Raw genomic sequence first — 17,887 nt, 5'->3', positions numbered from 1 at the left:
CCACTGCAGCAAAACATCTGAAACGTAAATTGTGAAATGTTCAGTAGTCACAAAGGGGAATGTTTTTCTTGGCAAAAAAGGAAATATTTTCTTTTGAGGATTCTGTTCAAATTGGTGTAGAACTTGGAAAAAAAAATCTAGATATCTGAACAGCTTTACAGAAATGTTTAGCTGCCGTTGGAATGTGCAGAGAGAAAGCTGTCAGCTCACTGCCTTCCATGTGGAAGGTGGAAGTGACACAAACTATTGGTGCTGCTCTGGCTTGTAATATCTCCGGAATTAGGAATAATTAAAACAAATCCACTTCAACAGCTGCCTTGGGAATCATACTGGTGGTCTCTGTCACAGCAGTGTCTGTCACCATGGTATATATGTAACGGTCTAGCGAGGAGCTCCCACCAAGCCCACCTTGCCCAACGGCAATTAGATTGAAAGAGGAACCTTTGACAACCTGGTGACATGTTGAGACTGCTGAGATTGCTGGAGGTTAAGTTCTTGAGCTTTTTATCTTAGGGATTAGTAGAACATTAAAAATTTATTATGAATGCTAGATACGCATAATACTGTACATTATCATAAGGACTTTAACGTTTAATGATTTTTTTTTTGTCCATGGTAATTTATGAACTAGACTTTAAGGCTATATATATCACTATCAGGGAAATACACATAAATGTCACAAACATTTACAATTATGGAAGTACACATTCTTCTGATCTTCTAAATAGAGGAAAAGTTGTGTGTGTACAGCTAAGGAAGTTAAAGTACATTTTAAAAGTATCTTTAAAAATACATGTACTTTACTTACATTTGTAGTAAAAATGCTTCTACTATTGCTGCTGAATGTTGATATTGAGTGGAATGCAGGAATTTAAAATAATTAAATCACCATGCTGCTAGATGTAATTAACTTTAAATATGTATATACAGTATCCTTCCAAGTATTCTAGAATTAACAACTGTAAGCCAAATTCTATTAGCACATACTCTCATGTAACTCCTACAGATATTAGGGTGTATTGCTTGTAATTGCAGAAGCACAAAATTTGGTCCCATATCATTGCCAGCAATTGAGAGGTGTTAGAAGTAGCAGTAGTTACAGGTATTTTGTCCTCATTCTTTATGTCAACAATGAGAAAAGGATTCCAAATGTCCTATTTTACTGTTTGAATTTGGAAGACTGTGGGATTCAGAACGTTTAGTGCAGTATCAGTGCTAGCTGAGTCTCGTGGGCGATTAGAGTAGTGCTGAATTCATCAGACTGCAGGAGGCTGAGTATTCTGTTGATCTTCAGTTATATCAACAGATTTCCGTTGCCAAACTCAGGTGACAGGGGCTTATGCTATATGGTTCTTTTAAAGGTTTATTGTAACCCTTACTGGTCTGATTCTTCCTTTAAGTGTCAGGTGAATGTGATTTCAGTATGATTTTAAAAATAAGGATTTTATAAGCTTGTCCTTGGTCAAGCAGAAATTCCATTCATTTGCTGTGAAATCTGAATTTTAGTATTCTATATATCAAAGTTAAAGTTGTGTATATGAGTCTCACATTTTAATCAGAATGATAATTGTGCATTGCATTATCTCAAAGGGTATTGTACTAATTCTTCTCTGTACCTGAGAGAGCCAAATGAAGTCAAAAAATATACTTCAAAATTCTTACTCTTTCTTAAGTACTAACATCTCAGGTGTAGCAACACAAAAAATATAGGATGTAATTTAAGAGATTTTGTTCTTTAATCCCAAAGCAGGTCAGTGTGAGAAGTACTCATTTTCTCTCTCACTTATGCCACATTATTAGAAGATATTATTAAAAAAAAGAACAAAAACAAAAAAACAGACAAAATAGAAATAAAATTGGATCACTGTCTGTAACAATGACTTTTTAAAATCTGGACTCTTATAAAAAAAAAAAAAACTAAATTTAGGTTAAACATTAAATAAAGCTGCAAAACTAATTTCCATACTATCTAGATCCCTTCATTCAAAAGCTCAAAAGTACTGAAATATCAAAACATATATGTATATGAAATTTGAGTTTATGGTTTTGACTAGGCTTTAGTGACTTTCCATTTACTCATTAGATTTCCTTTAGAGAGCAACAATTTCATTGAACTCGCAAAGTTACCTTTTACTGTAACTTCAAAAACATGATAAATACATAGCATATTTTTTATAAACCAGTATGTATCATATGTAGTCCTTATTTTTCAGGAATTAATCTATAGTTGACAATATGAGCAAAACTTATAGGGCTTACCTTCCAATTTCATTCCAACACTTAGGCATTTTTGAAATCGACAGTAAGGACATCGTTTTCTCTGTGTTTTGTCAATCTGGCAATTCTGATTTTCTATACATGTGTACCTTTTGTTATTCTGGACTGTTCGCTTAAAGAATCCCTGTATGATAGACACAAAAGTTAGCCTCTGTTGCTTGAACAGTGTTTCAGCATTTTATTTTACAGAAATCACTGTAGTGTATTTTTCATACACCACTTGAGAACTTCTGAAGTTCTATGGTTTACTTTAAATTACAGAGAGCCGTACCCAGGAGAAAACCACCAGAGTCTAGAGGTTTTCCTGTATTAGGGCTATGTTTTATACACTTACGTCAAAGCTTAACAAGACTGGCTATAGTCTCCTGTGCCCCTAGCAGTGGTAGCAGCAGTAGAGAGGTTGACCAGCTCTTTTTGTATTTCTTAATAATTGTAAAATGACTGAAGTGTTCCCTGGAAAGTAATTCTATATGAAATAAGTAGGAACACTATGGCAAAGATAACAGAAATACAGAATACCTCCTGCTAATGTACATCCCAATGGTGCATGCTAAAGGCATAAGTGCTTGTTATTCACTTCTCATTGATTTTTTTTTTTAATGAAAATATAATGTGCTAAGTTAATTTTCCCATGCCACTAAATATCTTAAATTGCATTGTTCTGGCAAAGGAGGTTCCTTTACAGGGCATTACTTAAAAAATTGCAAAGAACTTAAAACATTTTTACATGACAAATTTGTCATGCTATAAATTCGTAACTGTTTAAACTCTTTTGTATAATAGAATAATTCAGATAAATGCAACTCATGTTTGAAGACAAATTAACAAATATTTTATTCTCAGAATTAGTAATTTAATTATACAATAGCTACTCGACTCTGTGTCAAGTGAGCTCTGAGAGTATATAGTTTGTATAAAAAAGTGCAAGGTCATCACAATCCCAGAAATTTACATGATAATGTTGAAGGATGGAAAATCTTAAGAAAGATGCATTAGACTTTGCAAAACTGCTCTGTATTGAGGATACTTTTTCACTTTATCCTCCGGGAACAGCAATGCTCTAAATGTATATAAATCAACTAAAATCAATGTTTAGGACAGTTAGGAAGGAAAGGTGTTCTTTTAGCTACATCATTTTACAACAGCAAAACACTTAAAAGCAGTGATAAAGCTCCAATCCAAACCAGTCCAAGTTGTTTCTTTCCATCTGTACAAATATGATTGGTGAGATCTCAAATGCTTTGGTGGTTAATTTTTCATGTGACTAACAAGAAACACATCAGAAGTAAGCCAAATTATTACACATCTATATTTTTAAATGATCTGTTTTTTCCTGATTGTTTGGAACTTTTTTGGGCTGTACTTCTGTTTGTATGAAGAAATTGGTACAGAACCTTGCAGCTTTCACAGGTGAGAAGTCCGTAATGGTACCCAGACACTTTGTCTCCACAGACTGGACACAGTTCCTCAAGGTCTTCATCATAAGAGTAATTCACCATTTTAAACTGAGACACTGGGAAAAGGAGAGATAGCACATTCAATTAGAGTTACGTGAATAGCTCACTTTTTCTGCAACTGTTTTCGTCTAGAGGGAAAGTTCTTTAAGCACGCCGCTGCGAACTGCAAAAAGTTTTATTTTTAAAAGCGGAGCTTGCACGGGAACGCGCAACTTTTCCCCAACTGCAAACCCGCGTGATACTTGGCAGGTGGGACACAACCCCGCCGGCTCCTCGCCTTCCTGCTCTAAATATTCACACTTCCCGAGCGCCCGCGACCCAGCGCCGTGCTTGCGGCATCCCCGACTGTCTGAATTCATCCAAATCCGAAAGTAGCCGAGGACGGGCTTTAAAAAGGCGGGACGCGAAGCTGGAAGTGCCGCCGGCGGGCAGTAACCGCGGTCGTTTCCTTTCGACTTTTCTCGCAGCGCCAGCCCGCAAATATTTGCTGAGCCCCAGCGCGTCCCGCAGCCCCGCCGCGTACCCACTCGCCGAAGCGGCGAGCTCGGGGCGAGCTGGGCTGGGGGCAGCTCGCCCCTGGGGGTCCTGCTGGGCAAGGACGGCAGCGGCGGGGGGCTCCCGAGCGAGGCGAGCGGCACCCCCGGGCTGCTGCCTCCGGCGCGGCGCGGCTCGGGGCAGGGGAGCGGCCGCAGTCCGGCCCGACCCGCCGCCTGCCAGAGCCTGGGGAGGACTCGGAGGAGGAGTGCCCGGCACGGTTCCCCCCCTCTGCTCCCGAGCGCTGGGAGCGAGTTCCCCTCCTCGCAGGAAAACCCGAGTGGGAAAGCAGGGGGTTTCCGAGCGCCGCGCCCTGGCACCGAGCCTCCTCCGAGGGCGAGGGGAGGGAAGGAGAGGAGAGGGCTGGGCTGGGCTGGCCGCCCCCAGCACCTCCGCGGCCCCCAGCCCACCCCGCCCCGGCTTCCCAGCAGGTCCCGGGAGGAGAGGGCAGAATTTCGAAAGAGCGGCCGGGACCGGAGTTTCCACCGCGGGGGAGGGCGGAGCGGGCAGGGTCCGGGCACCGAGCAGCCGCCCCCTCCCGGGGCAGCCCTCGGACGGGGGCTCCGCTGCCCCCCGGTGGCATTCCCAGCCCGGGCATCCCGCTGCCACCCCCGAAGTTTGGCACCGCCGCCACCTGCGCTGCGCCCGGGGGACAGCCCGGTGCCGCTCGGGGCCCCGGGGGCGGCTCACGGGGTGTCCTCTGCAGGACCCCCCCGCAGCTCCGCCGCCGCCAACTTGGCGAGAGTTTTTGGGGCGGCCCGGGGCTGAGCCCCCGCTGGCCGGGCGGACCCGAGCACGGCGGCCCGGAGAAGGCTCCCCCCGGCCAGCGCCGGGAGCCGGCGGCCCCAAACTTTTTGGCAGGACGAAGGGGCGCCTCGCCAGAGGGGTGGGAGCCGAGCGTGAGCGGAGGGGGAGCGCCGTGCCTGTCCCCCCTTACCTTGCATGTTTTCCGGCATCTGCCCCTGTTCCCCATTCGACCGGGCGAGTCCCAGGGCCTCCGTCTCCACTTTGGGCAGCATGACAAGGCGGCTGCGGGCCGGGCTGGGGGCTCCGTGACCGTCCGCGACACCAGCACCTGGACACGGCAGCACAGATTTAGCTGGACCAAGGGGCGCTCGGCGGCCGCTGCCTCTTCCTCCTCCTCTTCCTCCTCCTCCTCTTTCCTCCCTCTGCTCCACGCCAGCCCTTGCCCTGCTGCCGCGGGAGCACCGAGCGGCCCCGGCCGCCGGGAAGCGCCGCCGGGTGCCCGCGGCTGCGGTGGTCGGGCTGCAGGCGGCGGGGGCGGAGAGGAGAGGAGGAGGAGGAGGAAGGTCGGGGAGCGCAGGAGAGGAAGGGGCGACCCCGGGAGCCCGCAGCGGCTCCGCCCGGGGCTCAGCGCGGCGGCAGCCCGGCGCCCCGATCCATGCGGAGCGGCACAGTGCACGGGAGCGCTCTGCCGCCGCTGGTGCTGCTGGACAGGGTTCCCACCCCCGTCCCCCTCCTCCCTTCCTCCCTCCTCCTCCTCCTTCTTCCCCCCCCCCCCTTTTCCCCCGCCACAAGTGCGGAGGTGCCGAGTCAGGACCTCCAGCCCCTGGCCCGCGGGGAGGCGCTCCCAGAGCCCGGGGGCTGCGGGGCGCGGGGGGCTCCGGCGGAGGGGGGCACTGACACCGCCCTCGCAGCCAGGAAGGCAGGGCCGCGATGAGCAACACCCTCACACGCGCACACACACACACACGAGCAGAGCCCACTCGCCCCCCGCCCGCTGGTTGGGTCGGGGCTGCGGTCACCCCCCCCTAGTCCCAGCGGAGCCCCCCCCGGGCACCAGCCCGGCTGCGCCTCCCTGCACCGGGCAGCCCCTCGGCGGCTCCCCGGGGCCGGCGGCGGCAGCGGGACCCCCGGCGCTCGCCTTCCCTGCGGGCGAGGGGCAGCGGGAACCTGGAATAAGCGGGCAGGAGCCGCGCTTGAGCTCACCCTACCTAGTCTGGCTTTTCGGGGCTCCCTTCCCTAAAACTTCTTGCGAAACGTGCCGCTGCACCGTTTGCGCAAAACCCAGTGCCCTGGCGGAGCCGTGCCTCCCTTCCCCGGCCGGCACTGCCTGCAGAGCTGTCCCGAACCGCTCGTTTCGTGCCTGGGCGGTGAGAGCCGGGGGGGCCCCGCGGCACGGCGGGGGCCGGGGGTCCGGGCTGCCCGGTGACCCCGGCCGGACCCCCCGCCCGCCCCCGCCGGGGCCCAGCGGGGCGGGCTGAGCGGCTCCTGCCCCTTCTGCCGCCCGCGCTGCTTCCGTGCGCTCAGCGCCGTTGTGCGCGCTCCGAGGTGAAAACCTTTGGCGGTGAGAGGTGCTTCCGACCCAAGGCGAGGCGCGGCACTGCCCGCAGCGCGGGTGCCTCGTTTCCTATCGATTGGGGCGGATTGGGTAAAAGCTGCCCCCGGTGCGGACTTGCTGAGCGCCGGGGGCGATCGAAAGATGGGGCGCGGGGGGGGACCGGCCACCTGCGGCCACGGGCCCGGGCGCGCCGCGGTCCTCACGCTTTGAACCTCCCGCAGCCACCGAGCGGGAGAAGAGCTCTTCGTCTAAAGCAGCGCACATCCCGAGCCAGCCCTGCCCCGGCAGCGCTGAAATCGATTTTCTCTCATTCTTTTCCCTCTCCGCGCAGGGTTTAGCAGTTCGGGGACGGACCCAACGCGCAGAGAGGCTGGGACCTCTCGGGCTCCTTCCCTTCTCCCGTTCCCCTCGGTGCCGGGCAGCCTCGCTCTGTACCGAGGCTGTTTCTCCGCTTACAATTTCACATCCTAGCGGTTTTCGCCTCCAACGAGTTTTAGCGGGGGGACGTGGCGAGCTGCGGGCCCGGCCGGCTGAGGGCTGAGGCCGCAAGCCGCCCGCAGGGAGAGCGGGGATGTCCGCGCCTCCGGGCCGAAGCAGGTGGGGCTGAGCCCCCGCCTGGGCCCTGGCTGTGCGGGCTGCGACCCCCGCTCTCGCCGCACCGCCCGCGCCCACTCCCGGCAGCCCGGGGGGCTGAGGGTCCCCAAGGGAGAGCAGCCGTCGGAGCACGGCCCCGCGGGCTCGCCGGCAGGCCTCGGCACGCCTGGGTGCCGCGCAGCGGTGGGGAGCCGTCGGGGAACCAGGAGCTGCTTTCCCTGCCGGCCCCGCTGCGGGGAGGCGCCCCGGGACTTCTGCTCCGGGAACGGCACCCGCGTTTCGGGAGAAAGCCGGGGGAGAAGAAAACCCCGAGCCCGGACAGGGCAGGAGGGAGCCGCCGGGGTGGGACGGGACGGGACGGGAGGGGACGGGACGGCCGCCTGTGCCCCGGCGGAGGGGCTCTCCCTGGCCACCCCCTCGGGTCCGGCCCTAGCCCCCGTCCCCGAGCGCTTCGCTCCCCCCCGTGGGCTCAGTGTCATTCCTCCGGGAAGGCTTTGGAGCCCGTTCAAAGTGTACATTGCAAAGCTGCTCCGCGAGCTATCGCCATAGATGAAAATACTTTGGAGTGGTTATTACACATCCACGTTTCTCCGAAGTAACAGTTTAGGGCAGTACACATTATAAATGATACCTGGTCCCTTGTGGCTACATTTAATTTAACATGGAGTTCCAGCTCTCACGATTGCCTTGAGCAACCTTAATTACCCTTTCTTCTAATCTCTTCTCCATTCCTTACTAAGTTCTCCAAACTTTTTTTTTTTTTTTTTTAAATGTGATTTCTCTCCTGAGTTTGCCTGCCTTGTTCTGACTTTGCCTGAAGGTCTTGATTGACGCGTGTAATTATAATTATAAAAGATGATGGCTCGGGGAGCCTCCAGCAGCCTTGATTAGTACAAGGATCAAGACCTGGAATATTTTATACTTCCCTATTTAAATGTATGTACATTTACATTAAAAAAACGCCGTCTAATTTTAAATAATCTGAAGCTTCTTCCACCTCTCTGTTTTCAAGGCGGAGGGCTCTGTGTGATGCTATTTGAAGGCGGGCTCCTATTTCTTACAGCTTCAAAGAGGCCACAGAACCCGGGCAATTTTTCCCCTAAGCGGGGACATTTCCATCTCTGAGGATCTGCTCGATGAGCACCAAACAGCACGCTCCCTTCTACCTCCGCGCAGGGAAGTGCCCCGAAGGTTTCATTTACCTCCCCAGCAAGCAAACTCCAGCGAGAGCTTTTTGGCGGGAGTGTTCAAGACAAACTTCGCAGAAACAAATGAGAGAAATTAATGAAAGACTGGAAAGTTTCTGCTGGGAAGTCTAAATGCGACGCCAATCAAAAAGACTCACGGGGAAGTCTTTAAGGAGAGAAATCCGCATCCTCTCCCCCGTCCTCTCCCACTGAGCGCTCACATGTGCAGCCCCAGAGTCAAGCTGCGCAATCGCTCCCTGAAACCAGTGGCTTCAGCCAACCTGTCCCGGCACACCGCCCGCCCCACACACGGCCCCACACACCGCCCCAAACACCACGGCCCCACACACAGCCCCAAACACCGGCCCAGCCCCGGGGAAATGCCCCGGAGCAGGCAGCGGGGGACAGCGGGCGGCGTGCGCAGGAGCCCTCTGCAGCTGCGGCGTTTGTAATGCGTGTGCGCAGCATCTCACACACCCCTCCGCCCAACTTTACGAGACTGTTTGTACCAGGGAATATGCATTTATCACAAGCTCAGCTTTTCTTTTCTTTTCTTTTCTTTTCTTTTCTTTTCTTTTCTTTTCTTTTCTTTTCTTTTCTTTTCTTTTCTTTTCTTTTCTTTTCTTTTCTTTTCTTTTCTTTTCTTTTCTTTTCTTTCTTTTCTTTTCTTTTCTTTTCTTTTTCCTTCTCTCTTCTCTTCTCTTCTCTTCTCTTCTCTTCTCTTCTCTTCTCTCTCTTCTCTTCTCTTCTCTTCTCTTCTCTTCTCTTCTCTTCTCTTCTCTTCTCTTCTCTTCTCTTCTCTTCTCTTCTCTTCTCTTCTCTTCTCTTCTCTTCTCTTCTCTTCCTCTTCTCTTCTCTTCTCTCATTTCTCTCTCTCCCCGTGTCTTCACCCTCCCTTGCTTCCTTGTCACAAACAGATCACCCCTGCGCTACAAAGGGGAGGGTTCCTTGAACCCTTCCAAATCGCATAGCCAACGGGCACTTCTCCTGACTTTGCCGAGGAAATGTTGTGTTTAATTCCTAGGGATTCATTTGGGTGGAGGTTGTTAGTGCCTCCGACTCAGGCTTCAGAAAATAATCTGTCCCTTCTAGAGAACTGGAAAAAACATCCCACAAAAACATACTTTATTTTTCTGCAATGTTTTTGATCCGCTGTCAGCGAAACGGAGTGGGTGCTTCGGGCTGAAATACTTTCTGTAGTAAAACGCACACCACAGAGGATCACTTTCCAAAGCCTGTTGCAATTTTTTTCTGCTGCGAATCATTCTCTGCTGCCTTACGGAGAAGTCGATCCTCCCTGGTCCGGAGCAGAGAACATTTCCAAACAGTCAATTATTGACTGAGCAGCTATTTTTAAAGCCCGGCCGAGCTTACCGCCGCACGCTGGAATGCGCCGCTGCCTTATAAACACCTGGCACCGAGGGGTGATGCAAAGCTCGGGGATACTCCAGAGCGAGGAGCGTGTCGGGCCAAGTGGGTGGTAAAGCATCTCCGTGATTGCCCTGCTTTTATTGCTCAGTGACTCACCGCCGAGGTGGTGGAAGGTGGCGTGAGCCCTCCCCGCGTCCTGCCGCCGCTGCCCCGCTGCTTGCTCCTGCCCGGAGCCTGCCCCGGGGCCGGGGGGCAGCGGAGGGAGGCCGGAGGCTTCCCCGGGCCGGCAGCCCCGGCAGCCTTCGCCACGCGGCGGCCTTTAGGCAGGAAGCACCCCGGGATTCACAGCCTGCCAGATTTTGGCTTTTTTTTTAACGACCACCGCACGCCTGCCACCGTAGGCAACGCGCGTCCTAGCGCAGCGCTGCCTGGACCTGTTGCCGCTGGCGGTGCGGGGGGGAAAACCTCGCAGGGGACCCACGCCGGGTCCCACCCGCCCGGAGCCGAGCCGCAGCCCCGGTGCGGGGCGGTGCGGGGCGGTGCGGGGCGGTGGAGGAGCAGCGCTGCCCTCCCGAGCGGCCCCTGCGCTGCGCTGCGTCCCCACCAGCCGCTGCCTGGAGAGATAATTGATTTCTGTCCTGCGCAGGCAGGCTTAAAAATGAAATTTTTTTTTTTTTTTTTTTTTTTTTTTTGCTCAGGCAACTGACCTTGATCTGCCGGTGGAAAAAAGAAAAAAAAATGTTTAGGGCTGCTTCTTCCCCCGCTCTCACAAATATTAATTGTGGTTTGAAACTTGGAAAACTTTATTTAAAAAAAAAAGTAATTTAGTAGCTGATCTTCATCATGAACATATCTCGGCTCGTATATATATGTATCACACAACGTATCTCAGCTCATAGATATATATCACACGATTTCTCCACTCATGAGTGTATAACCATGAAACAAACCATGGAAAGATAAAATAGCATAGTTTATACTGAGAATCTTGATAAGGATTGTGCACGTAAGCACGTCTGTTCAGTATGTATAAGAATTTATTAATATATATTAATATCTAATGCTGCATGCATTAACTATGCAATATCTATCATGTACTCAGATAGTATATGAGTAAACTCTGTGCATTAATAATCACGTGGCATGGGAAGCCGTAATGTTTTTCTCCACACTGCAGCTGAGCACAACTCTTGCTGCAGATAATTCTTCCCTTTCACCCTATATAAAGGCAGCCTGAGAGCTGACCTTTAAATTACCCGCACGGACGAGTGGCTGGAGGCGTTTTGGCAGCATTGGAGGTTTTCCTCTGGAGACCACAGGCATCATCCTTGATATTATGCCTCATGCATTTGGGTATTTAGACTAACTGGAAAAAAATGGGTGTAAATACTGCAAATTCTGTAAATCGCTCGTTTGCAGTATAACAATGGGAGAAGTGTTTAAGGAGAAGAAAATTGCCTAAAAGTCAAAACTAGAATCAAAATGTCCCTGTCATAAACTGCCTGTGACCTGGGTCTTGCAGCCCTCACATGGGCAGCCCCAAACTGATCACTCCTGGGGAAGCTTTGCCCACACCATTGCTGGCCAAAATCCTCATCCAAACTTTTAAAGGAAATCTTTGCTGTCTTTGTTAGTCATAAGAAACTGCATTATATATGCACTCTAGTAATAATAATACAGAAAAATAAACCTTGCCAAACTCAAGAGCATTAATTATATCATAATACTGTAAACTGCCTGAGGACATACATTAAAATTAAGATGGCAGTAAGTATTATACAAGATGAAAAGCCTCACAGTAAGAAACTGCAAGTAGATTATTTTTCCTGCTCTATAACTATTTTTTTTTCAAGTTGATGAAACAGTTATTTCTGTTAAATAATCATAGCTAATGCTTATAAAAGTTGCATAGGATCCCTAAAGCCACTGAAAGAGCAGGCTGATTAGAGGAGAAATAAAACTAGCCGAGTAGCTTTGTATTGCCTAGGAAACTGGTAGAGGAAAAAACCATGGCACTTCCATCAACATTTTCATAAGTCCCTATGATGATCAACATCTGGCAGATAGGATGTACTGCTAAGATAGTGTGGATTCCAGATGCCTTTTTGGCTATTTGACCCTAAATCTACAAGCAAGTGTGGGCAAAGCTTAGTGCCCACTCACACTCCAGCTCCGGGCTGGCTGTGTTTGCTCTCTGAGGGGCAGCTCCAGCCCCGTTTTACTCAGTGGAGGAGCCCTGTTTGCATTCACAGGGGCTGGATTCATTCATTCACTCATTCATACCGCACACCAAGTCATGCCAGCTGGGTGCACCCACCGGCCCCACGCTGGTGTTGTGGGTGCCCCCACCAAGGCACCTTCCAGCCTGGCCACGAGGGGCTGGGGCCATGGAGGTCTTGCCAGGGCCCCTCCTGAGCTGCCTCGGCTTGGAGGGGAAAAAACAAGGGAGGAGTTGGGAAGGACTGGACAAAAGTGAAAGTCTGAGGTGGGATTTACCCTTAAGAACACCTGGCCCTGGTGCAGATTGTGCTTACACCCTGAGAGGACAGCTTCTTACTCTCCAAGAGCAAATAAGAGTAGGATCCAGCTCCTTCCTACCTGGTCCCCCTACCCTCAAGTAGAAGCCCACAGAGTGGTGCCGGTCACGTTTAACCCTGAGCAGTACGTGGTGGCCAGGTTACACACGCCGAGTTGGGTGATATCAGGGATGCCACCATGACCTCATGACCCTCCCCAGGCCCAGGACACACAATTCCAGAGTTTCACAGGCTTTAGACCTGCTTTTCTTGAGCCATGCTTAATGAACCTGATCTGGTATTTCTGCAATACAGCACACGTGTGAGCGTGTTTTGGAGGTATGATGACAACAGTGCTCTGATAATTTATGTCTTCTACCAATCTGCCCCTCACATCCACATGGTTTAGAGAACCCAGGCCTGCCGGTCTTTTGAAGACTATGAAGATGACATTTAGCTGGTCAAATATGATGGAGAGGAGTGTCCTATTTTCCCCTCTCCAGGTGTTGTGGATGGGATACCCGAGGGCACTGCCAGCGGGACCACGTGGCTCCCTACGAGGAGAGGCACTGGGATCCCACCCCAGCACACTGCCAGCCAGAGGGCGGGTGGCTGTGGGCCTGGTGGTGCAGTCCATGGGGTGTTATTCTCCTGCCATTCAGTTGCAGCCCAGCAAAGCTCGCTGTGGCGTTGGGCATAATCCTTGTGCAGGAGGTGTGGGGCAGGAGGAGGGAATGAGAAGGGAGGTCCTGGGGTCTGGCTGTCTGGGGCACAGCCAGGTCCCAGGTAGGAGCCCTTCCACAAACACCCTCCCCTTCCTTGGGATAAGCAGCAGCTCCACCCAGGAGATCAAGACCTGGTTCCAGCTAGCTTTGAGGCTATTTCCTGCAGCTGTTGCTGCGCCCTCCATCCCCACAGCCCCAGAGCCTCCCTTGATGGCGAGGTGCCCATATCACACCCAGCATCAGGGTGAGTGCCTCGCCTGCATGCAATGACGCACTACGGGGGTAAGAGGAGGAGAGCGAGCCCAGGTGCCCACACCCGGGCCAAAGCTCCCTTCTTTCATCCTTGCCATAAACCACTGTGCCAGGCACAGCCTTGCAAAACCACGGGCGATGGGACCTGCAGCATGGCTGGGCGGGCTTGTACAGGCTGAGGAGCCCCCTGCTCTGTGCAGGAGCCGTCTCCTTTGGCACGCCACCTCCGGTGCCGCTGGGGCTCAGCTGCAGCCGCTGCAGCCCTGGCAGCCCGGGGTGCAACGCTCCTCGTGCCGGCAACCGGAGCAACCCGCACCCGCCTGCTTTCCCAACGGAGAGCGGGTGCTCTTCCATGTGCTGCTGAAAGCATTGGCTTCTTCTCTGCACTAAAGCATTAACCAGCTTTCACTATCCAGCCCACCCCCACTGCATGAATATATACCTGCGGGTTTAGATATTAAAAGGCATCTGCATTTAACATCTGTATTGCTTACAGAAAAAAGCATGAAAGCATTCCTGAGGTTTTATTCAACAAGAACAGTCAGGAAAGGAGCAGTTTAAATCTGTTGATAAATTTGTGCTTTTCACAAATGTTTACACACACGCACGATTTCATAGTTATTGGCAATTGTAATATATTAAAAATGCTACCTATTATCCAATGATATATTTGATAATCACATCTCTGGAGAAAAAAATCATTCACCCAGTCATCAGCTGCTTTCTTACGTTTTTACATTGCATCATAAAGTTCTCATTAGCCTAAAACCACGTGTAAATTAGTCAGTTTTGTTTCCTTGCCCAATCATAATGATTTTTTTTTCAGTTTGGGCAGCCTCAAGTTTAATATATGTACGCAGAGTCATCAAAACAGAAAACTGTTACTTACCGACTGATGTAAGTCCATGTTTTATAGATTCCTGTATGATGGCCGTGTGAGAACTAGAAGACATTATTAAGTGTAAATATACGGTACCCTTGGGTGCAAGGTGTACAGCATTGAGTACGGAAGAGGTGCAGCCTGTAAACTTTGCTGGCCTTGAGACCCAGGCTATAATAACCTTCAGTGAAAGTCGGCGTGATGAACAACAACAAAAAAATTATCCAAGAATTCAGAAAGTAACAAGCGTGTCTTTCGGTGGACTCTGTACTTTTTCCAGCATTAGTGACCTGCTGTAAACCATGTATCCCATTTCATGATAGTCTCTAATCAGAAGAATTGGAACTTGTGATAGGTTTGGCCCTGTCACGTGATTTTGTACAGCTTGATAAGAGGACCCTGTTATAAAGTGACAGCAAAAGAGATAAGAACTCTTGGCAGATAATGGCAGAGAAATGATTAACCTGGAATGGAGAGGTGCTATGAAGCCCAGAGAGTGGAAGGTTGTAAAGTTGTAGGGTCATAAGATCATACTGAGTGGATGAAAAGCCATACCAATGTAAGTGTAATGACTATAAACTCAGACTTGTGACCCGTCTTCCTGATGTCATCACCTCTTTGCACAGTGGACAGCAAGCACGGTCGGTTTGGCTTCTGTAAACACTCTTTGGATGGCAAAGCAAGCAAGCATTAATTCCTTAAAGGAGGCTTGAGAATGTGCCTGGGATTCAGCGCCCTGACTGACAGCAGGCGTGAGCCTCTGCTGGCGGCTTTGTCAGACACAATCACTTTATTGCCCCCGTCCTCGGGCTGGGGACAAGCCCCAGGTTGTGGCCGTTCAGCTGAAGGCGTGTGCTGTTCTCTCAGCGAAGCAGGAGCTTTACGGCGTGGCTAAACACCGAGACCCCAGGATTAAGATACACAGACAGCACTGTGCTCACCTCTGAGGCTGCTGAGGTACGAAGCGCACTCCCAGCACGTCAGAGGGCTGCCAAGGGCTGCTCTGCGAGCGGCGGGCGGCTGCGCTGGGTTCTCAGCTCGGCTGTGGCCATGCCGGGCCGCAGGGGAAGGTGATCTGTGGGGGCACCCCAACCCTCCGGGGCTCCCCGCGGCCATGGGGCCCCTCCTGGGTCCATCGTGGTGCCCGCAGCGGTCGCTGCAGCCTGGAGTCTGGAGTCTGTGGGCACTTCCCGAGAGCAGGCGTGTGCCTGAGTGCTCAGACGAATATCAACAGATATTTCAGGTCTGTTGAAAAAGAGAGAAGTTATCCCACCGTGGGCTGGATCTGAAGCCTCTTGAAATCTGCAGATTTTTTTTTCTTGAAACTTGTGGAGGGCTGCGAAGCAGCATATGCTCTTTCATATGCTTTCTCGCAATGGTTACACTTTGATGATAAAGTGGCAGGTGGGTTACTGAGGGCTCACACTGAGCACCCTCTCAGGCTTCTCCCAGTTAGGCCTGAGCAGGCCTCATAATGGGGTTGAAGTGGCAAACCCCAGAGCTTGGGCATTATGGCCTGGAGCCCTGAAGTACCAGCGGTCTGTCCGTGCAGTGCTGGCCCTCTCTATAGCCCCCCGGTGAGGGTGGCAGGCTGTGGAGGGAAGGCCTCATTTTCCAAATTCTTACTGAACAACTGCACCTGAGTTTCGTATGCTTTATTTACCATGCCAGAGTGTACTACTCACACACTTGTTCACTCAAATGAGTGCCAGTCATAAATATTCACTGTTTATGGTACATGCAGCAAGTGAAATCATACAGACCTATGCACCAAAAACTTCCAGAAGTCAGGTTTCTCTTCCTCCTTTTTACAGTTGTAAAGTGAGCAAACTGTACCCAACTGCCTCTCAACAATGCTGTGAATTATTGACTTGTAATGTTTATGAAATGCTTTAAAAGCAGAAGCATGCAATGCTTGTGTATCTTCCTATTTATTACAGGAAAAAATAAATTGCAAATCAGGTGAAACAGATACTATGAGTGTTTTTTCAGGGTCACTGATAATTTTATCTAATTAGATTGACTGAAAGCTGGAAGCCAGCTTTTACAACAGCTTTGATACAAACCTAAGGAATCTGTCTCTCTGTCTATTCTATTTCATTTGATCATCAAATAGGTTTAAAATCCTATTCATAAAAAACACGAACAATGATTTATTCCATCAGAAACAAACAAACAATCAAAACCATGTGTCTTCCAGGATGGGAGATAAAATAGAAAGGCAGAGCTGCAAGTGATACTGAGGCTAGAAACTTTCTACTGTGGCATCAGAGACATTGCTGGAGCACTGCTGGCCCATGTACAAGGGCTTCTATAAAGGAATCTGCCGTATGTGGGGGAGAAAGATACTAAATCATAGGAAATATAAAGAAACTTCATGCTTTTGGCTTCAAATTCTGTCATTCCTTTCCTTTCTTGCATCAGTATCAAATGTCAGGGTCACTTAAAAACGTTCCTTTTTTCCTTTCTGATACTTTGTCTCCATGGACAGAAGAATGTGTATGCCAGGTGCACAACCAGGCAGACTTTCTTTGCCTCTCTGTGTACCTAGTCCAGTGGTGGAAAATAAACTCACAGGAAAACTCCAGGACAATCTGTATCAGCCCCTGATCCAGCACCTCTGTACATGTATATTTAGCAGTGATATGTTTGGGCTCCAGCTGAAAAAGGATGCATGTAATGAGGCATATTTGTTGCACTGAAATAAAGTACTCGTGCTTATGGCTGAATACTTTGCTTGCTCAGTAATCGAGAACTGTAGCCTTTTCATGTGGAAGTCTCTGGTAAAAAGCCACTGGTCTTACTGGGATCAGCTTTTCCTAACTGGGGCTGCAACATCATGAACTCATTTTATATCTGTGTTTTTCAGGTATTTCATTTTAATTATTTCATTTTAATTACTTACTTTTAATTATTCTATTCTATTTTTATTTTCATCTGGAAAGGATGAAACAAGGCTTTTGGAAGGTAGTGTTATTATTTCACATGTGCTTTTGTGTCTCTGTTTTTTTCATGAAGATAGGTAATTGAAAACCATTTACTGTCTTTTTTTTTTTTTTTTTTTTTTTTTGCCTGTTCTTGTATGATGAAATTGTCCCTTGTTTGTCCCTCAGACAAATGTCCCTCAAAGAAAATGTACCTGATTTCAAAAGCTTGGCAACAATCCCTCCTTTGACTCTTGCACATCAAATTGTTTTGCAACCATTTACAACAAAAGTGGAATTAGAAGGAATTTCTCCTCTCATGGACATTTTCATAAATAGCATTTAATCTGGGCATGTGAGGATGGCAAGAAACAAGCTCTGGAAGTGGCTTGACAAATGAACAGAGACCTTTTCAAAGAGCGTTAATCCCTGGCTTGTCCATGTTGGTGTCAGTTTGGTGAGGTCTGTCAGCTTTCCTTGACATTTTGGATGTAGTTTTTCTGAATCCAGTATATTCCTCTTTGCCTTTCTATGGCACCTCAAAGTATTGTCAACTTTATTATCAGTACTTTTCAGCAAAGCTAAACTTTCAGCACAGCACACATCAAACGAGGGACAGAATCCTTGTAAAGGTCCAGGGAAAACATGGCATTGACCCTGGCACGGTGCCTACAGGCCCCAGTCATTATCCGCTCCTGAGAGTAGGCCAGTTGGTTTCAGCTGGAGCTTTGGTTAGGTGGAAAGGGATTTACAAACTATTCTATTGCTCTGCAAAAAAACTTTTCTTCATTTCAGTCATTCTGATAGTCTTCCACATCTATCACATTCCAAGTTATTTTGGATGCTTCAGTGTATTTTCTCCACCTTC

General features: G+C 49.6%; 1 protein-coding gene across 1 annotated transcript in view; it reads right to left on the bottom strand.

Moving 5' to 3' along the window:
• NR5A2 (nuclear receptor subfamily 5 group A member 2) overlaps positions 1 to 5,533 on the bottom strand; it is an 80,470-nt gene extending 74,937 nt beyond the window's left edge. The window contains exons 1-3 of the mRNA XM_084290735.1: positions 5,206 to 5,533; positions 3,672 to 3,790; positions 2,260 to 2,401 (exon numbers count right to left, since the gene is read on the bottom strand). Of these exons, the coding sequence (XP_084146861.1) occupies positions 2,260 to 2,401; positions 3,672 to 3,790; positions 5,206 to 5,287 (343 nt within the window). The 5' untranslated portion in view covers positions 5,288 to 5,533. The remainder of the gene's footprint in view (positions 1 to 2,259; positions 2,402 to 3,671; positions 3,791 to 5,205) is intronic.
• Between the last annotated feature and the right edge of the window lie 12,354 nt (positions 5,534 to 17,887).

This window comes from Netta rufina, assembly GCF_964035555.1.
Source record: "Netta rufina genome assembly, chromosome: 8".
NCBI classification, from domain to species: domain Eukaryota; kingdom Metazoa; phylum Chordata; class Aves; order Anseriformes; family Anatidae; genus Netta; species Netta rufina.
The sequence above is the reverse complement of the archived record's forward strand: the minus strand, read 5'-3'. Positions and strand labels throughout refer to the sequence as shown.